The sequence below is a fragment of the Malurus melanocephalus genome, unplaced genomic scaffold, assembly GCF_030028575.1.
Source record: "Malurus melanocephalus ecotype Western Australia unplaced genomic scaffold, MMel_1.1 scaffold_17, whole genome shotgun sequence".
Taxonomy (NCBI): domain Eukaryota; kingdom Metazoa; phylum Chordata; class Aves; order Passeriformes; family Maluridae; genus Malurus; species Malurus melanocephalus.
In genome coordinates, this window is record NW_026623249.1 from 2,070,256 (window position 1) to 2,075,836 (window position 5,581).

The 5,581-nt window shown below is 48.0% G+C and overlaps 1 protein-coding gene across 1 annotated transcript in view; it reads right to left on the minus strand.

Moving 5' to 3' along the window:
• The window catches only part of IL2RB (interleukin 2 receptor subunit beta), a 16,313-nt gene extending 12,997 nt beyond the window's left edge, over positions 1-3,316 (minus strand). The window contains exons 1-3 of the mRNA XM_057387732.1: positions 2,969-3,316; positions 1,614-1,711; positions 1,170-1,296 (exon numbers count right to left, since the gene is read on the minus strand). Of these exons, the coding sequence (XP_057243715.1) occupies positions 1,170-1,296; positions 1,614-1,710 (224 nt within the window). The 5' untranslated portion in view covers position 1,711; positions 2,969-3,316. The remainder of the gene's footprint in view (positions 1-1,169; positions 1,297-1,613; positions 1,712-2,968) is intronic.
• Positions 3,317-5,581: the final 2,265 nt, after the last annotated feature.

The following is a 5,581-nucleotide window of genomic DNA, read 5'->3' on the forward strand; positions in this document are numbered from 1 at the left end:
GGGGAGGGAGTGGGGAGAAGATTGGTGTCTTTGAGGGTTGTATTTTATTTCTCATTCTCCTCCTCTGACTTTGTTAGTAATAAATTCACTTTATAACTTAAGTAGAGCCTGTTTTGTCTGTCAAGCGTTTTCCTCCCTGCTCCTTTTCTCAACTCATGAACCCTTTTGTYAATTTTTTTTTTCCCTTCGCTATTCTCTGCCCAGTCGTGGTGGAGAAGAGCGAATGAGCAGGTGCTGTGGGTGCCTGGCTTTCGGCCAGCATTCTAAACCACGACACTGTCCCAGTCCCAGGCAGAACAGGCCTGGGACTTGCTGACAGTGGGGAGGGATTTTCTCCTACAGCCCTGGTCAAACAAATTCAGCCCCAATTCCAGCTGCAGTTTCTATGATTTTTCTGTGATTCTCTTGCACCCATGGAACAACATAAATATTCTAGCTTTCTAGGTCTGTGCACCAGCCCTAGGATATATTTGCCAATCCAACCCTGTTGGAGGTGTCACTGTGAYAGCCCCAAGTAAGCTACCCAATGCCAGAATCACACAGAGCCTCTCCTCAAGCCAGGCCACCCAAGGGCAGTCTTGGGAAAGATTGGTAAGACTTGTAGCTGCAGATGTCCTAYATGGAGATGACAGAGACTCAGCCAGCCCCCACTGCAGTACTGGCCAAACACGTCCCCTGTGTCTAGAGGCATATGGGAGAGGAAAACATCATGAACTGGAAGAGATGAAGGAGCCAGGGGAGAGGAGGAGGGCAATACTTTTCTTCATTGTTACTCAGGGTGCAACATCTCAGCTTACCCTGGCAATCGCCAGATGTCCTCTGTATAACTTCAATTCCACCCTTCTCCGGCCCTATCTCTATGCATCCCCATTTTCCATTAAAAATACCTTTTAGTCCTGAGGGTGGCTGCCAAGGAAGAGGGATTTTTTTGCAAAATGGAGTTCAGATAGAACCATGGAGCTGGAAGAGGGGTTGTGCTGGACAGTTTGTGACTGTCACATGGGAAAACCTGAGCAGTGGCTGCCAGCATCTCAGTCCACATGGAGTCAGAGACAGAGTTTGAGACAAAACACCTCAACTCTGTGACTCCACTACACCTGGCCTGGGAAGGGGGAGCCTACACTTTTCTTAAGTGGCATTGTTTTTCCTCAGCCTCTCCCATTACCTACCTGTCACAGAAGCCTTTCTTTGATAAAATCTCCAGCTGGCATGGTGCTTGTACCAGGTCCCTCCCTGGGTCCCAGTCACAGAAGAAAGTTGCCCGTGAGTCATACCAACAAGTTAGGCTGGAGGCACCTGCCAGCAGAGAAGAGATGGACAACAAAGTGGCTTAATTAGCAATGATGCTCGCATTAATCATCTCCCTGGACAATTCTGCCCCATCCCAACCTACAGACTGACTCCTCTGCTGGATAAGTCCAAGTAACAAAAGCAGAGCCACTAATTTCTCTATATCCATGGTGGCTGATGTGCTCATAAGAGACCTGACGTAATATTGCAAGCTCCTCCGGCTGCATCTTACAACAAAAACATTGCACAGCAACGTACACTGCCCTGGATGACTCCCCTCCCTGCTCACACAGCTGGCACAAGTGAAAGGAAACACTCCTTACCTTGTGCCGAGTCTGATGCCCATGAGGGAGGCATGAGGCTGAACAGGCAGAGGTGAAACAGAAGCAGCAATGAGGGCTTCATCAGTACTGGTGACATACTGAAAGAGAGAAGACACCCCCACAACACAACTCAGCAATGGAACATAGGAAGATGTCAAGATGTCATCTCACAGGAGGTGTCCACCATCCTAGGATGCAGTGCCRGTCTTCCGGGTTCACAAACTCATATCCCTTCCACTCCGGTGTCTGCACTTTTCCYTCGGCACCTCACTGTTTTCCTGCCTTGGGTGCTCTTGCTCAGCAGTGAAGCTGTTCCCAGGGCAGCACAGAGAGGCTGTTTGCAGGAATCATGTCTTCTGCAAATGCGTGAGTGCACGGCAGTCCGTGTGCRTTGTCTCAGGCTGCTTGCTGACTCAGGTAGAGAGTGCTGCCTCGGCTGTGCACAGCTCGTGCTTTGAAGAGCTTCTTTTTTTGGTAAACCCTAGGGCTGAAATAACTAGGTGCTTGCTGAGTAAGATGGTCTCTGGATGCAACTGACAGAAGTTAGTTGCAGAGCTCATGACTTAGGAGGCAGATTTTGAATAGCATGTTTGGGACAGGTGAGTGAATCGGAGAGGAAAGTGTTTATCAGGTTCTAGAAAGTCAAGGCTTTACCATATCAAAAAATATCACATAGTTGTGCACAAACTGTGCACCATCCCCTCCAAGTAGACCCTTGCTCTGCCTTGGAAGCAGTCATGATTTTAGGCACATCAGAAAATTTGCGCTTCATAATTAGGATATCCTGCAGCAGCCCTCATCCAGCCCAGGGAGCCTGTTTGTCTTTCAAAGCTCATACAGTCATGTTCCATATTAGACAGACTGGCCTTCCAGTCTGCTGATCCAAGCCTCTCTCTCTCCCATCCACCTGGACACCCGTATCTTGAGATCTGCCTCTGTCCTCAGGAGAAGGGACCACCCTCACCTCTGACCAGCCCTGGAGCTCAGGCAGACCTGAGCACAACAAGAGGAGAGCCCCACTGGATATTGCTAGGACTTCCAGAGGAGCAGGAAAAAAGGGTTTATAAAGGGCTGGCATGAGCTTAATACCAATTCCTGTCATGATAAAAGATTAGGTTCAGAGGAAGAAAAACATGATGACAGCACATTAGCAGACAGGAGAGAAGGGGAGAAAGCGGGTGGTGTGGTTGTGAGATGTGGGATATGATTTGAGAGGGTTGTGGAGAGACAGAGATAAATATGTTCTCAGYCCTTCCCAACGGCAAGATTCAGTTTGTCAGATTGAAACTCCTTCTAAGATGCTTTCAGATCAGCCACCCCCATGTGGGAGAGAGCTGACATTGCCCCCTTTTTACCTTCCAGTTCCAGTTAGCGAGTGGTCCAGATGAAGGGAGTCCCTGGGGTCCTTAGTTGGTTGGCAGTAGGTGCTGAATGTGAAACAGTGAGAGGAAGGGAAAAAAGGGAGAGTGATGAAGGCAGATATCCTGGCTCAGAGCACATCCATGAGAGAAGTGGCACCTCCAGACCAGCAGTTCTGCTCCAAAGCTCTTTCTCTCATATGTTCATGTTCTCTCTGTCTTCTCCCTCTCACCTGTGCACAGGAAGCTGCTGCTGCGCTTGCCTTGTCAGACTGAGACAAGGACCTGAAGTATCGAAAAGGCTAGCGAGGCCAAGAATAAAAAAAGCCCCAAACCACGTTCTACTTCCTGCTGATAAAGCAATAGGTGCAGAAACAGGGTTAGAGGGGTCAGGTGTTAGTACTGCTCACACATACTGGGACCAGTTTCAAACCATTGCTGGGGGGCAAAAGAGAGAGCGAAAAGGACCTGTCCTCTTGAGACATTGGCAATACCCATGGATTCCCCTTTCAGACACCCAAATGGATCACCCATATTGCTCTCAGGGTCCACACAAGTTTACAGATCATTTTGAAACTGGAGACAGGAGTCTGTCTGCAGTAGAACTACCATGGGCCAATTTGTGGAAAAAAACTGGAGCTGTTGACCTGAGCAACACCAGGATGAAACCAGACATCATTGCCCCAGTTTCAGAGGACCCATTCTGGGTTGGAGTGGGAGTGAAACAAGGCCAATGCTGAGTGTGAAAAAGCTTGAGGCACACCCTCACACTYGCAGATAGTGTGACACCACAAGAACACCCATCCCACTGCCTCCCTACCCAGCCACACACCCCATTCACTCCACAGAAGGGAGAACCACCCCCTCTGACCTGAGCCATGCAGCTAGTCCAGCCAGGCAATACTGTCCTGCAGTAGCTGCAGTGCCTGTTTGGCATACCTTGTCCATTCAACAGGCCAGACAAAAATACAAAACAATATTTCCACCATCTTCTAAAGCTTCCTATGCCCTCACCTTTGCAGACAGATAGCCTCTTTCTTTGCCTTCACATCCCAGGGCAAGGCAGACATACAAATGCAGATCCACAGCTTGATGGTCGCCCCATCCACAGATAGACACGGGCCTGCATATGTGTCTCCACACCCCTCTCTTTTTTCCATACACAAATACAGTTCTCTGAAGTGCAGCACATCTCGTTTCCTGTCTGGTGTGGGCTGCATGACAATGGCCACTGGTGTGAGGCCAGATGGTGAGAGTCTCCTCTTACATGTGCAGTGGTCTCCACACCCCATGCTCCTCACCTTTTCTCCTAGAGCAGCTCAAGGCCCAAGCTCGGGTCTGGTAAGAAAGTTTTGCTGACCACTAGTCTCTGGGCAGTTCCTGTTTGAARACTCTACAAACCTGGAGGATGGGACCTAGTTTAACAACAAAGGGATCTTGGATTCAGGTGGTGGAAAAAGGGTGTAGGAGGAAGATGAGTTCTTAGTCACAGGAAGCCCAGACCAAAGACTGGATCTCAGAAAATACTAGACCTCAAAAAGAAATAGTGTTGGAGCAAAACAATAGTTTGAAGGCATGGGCCATTTTGCAGGAGGCTGCAACAGCGGATCCTCATGGCCGTTTCTGGGAAAGCACTGCAGTAAATTCAGAGCCAAGCACTCACTTCAGCCAGCAGCAGTGAAGTGCAGCTCCTCTTTCTTCACCACGCACGACAAGGACCAGGAGTCCTGACAGCTGTCGTTTAGATGCTCTGGCCAAGAATCTTTAGACTCTTGTCATGGCCAGTCTTTGGGAAGACAACTGGGGAATCAGAACCAGCCAGCCTCTGCTGAAGAGGAGCAGGGGAGAGGATGGGCTGTGTGCTCTGCTGCTCTGGGAATTGTTGGTGGTGTGTGTTGCACTGTGGAGGCTCCCATTGGGATGGACCTGTAATGGCGCGGATCATCAGGCCACAGGCCACGTTTCCCAAAAACTCTAAAAATGAATGCAGCTTACTCTGGCACAGAAATCCTCAGCAGAAGCAATGAAATGCTCTGTAAGTTCATGGCATCACCAGCATTGCAGCTGAAATGGAGCATTTAAATTAACCACAATTTTTCCTGTACATTCTTCAGACTAGAGAAATCTACATCTTCCTTAAGACCAGAGATCACTTTGGGAAAGCAAGAGTACAAAGCACAGATTTATTTATTGTTCAGTTTATCACTGATTCTCTTGTTTGTTTTTTTTGGTTTTTTTTTTTTTTTTTTTTTTTTTTTTTTTTTTTTTTTTTTTTTTGTTTTTTTTTTTTTTAGTGTGTAAAACTCATATGAGATGGGTTGTACACTATGGTACTTGAAACAGTGGAAGAGGAAAACTTGACATGTAGTTTGTCCCTATAGAAGATGGGCGGCTGCTACAGTTGGAAACAATGATTTATCTGATCAGCTGCCTCTCTGGAGGCTGTTTTTTTCCAGATCTCTTTCTTTTCTACAGATCCTCATGCAGATTTTCTGCTGTCTAGTGAGGACTGATGTCACATTGAAGACTTCCCCATGGAGRGTCCCAGTGGAAAACCAGCACTCCTCTACCAAGATCCCCTTGCTTAAGAGTAATAGAGATTATAYCTCT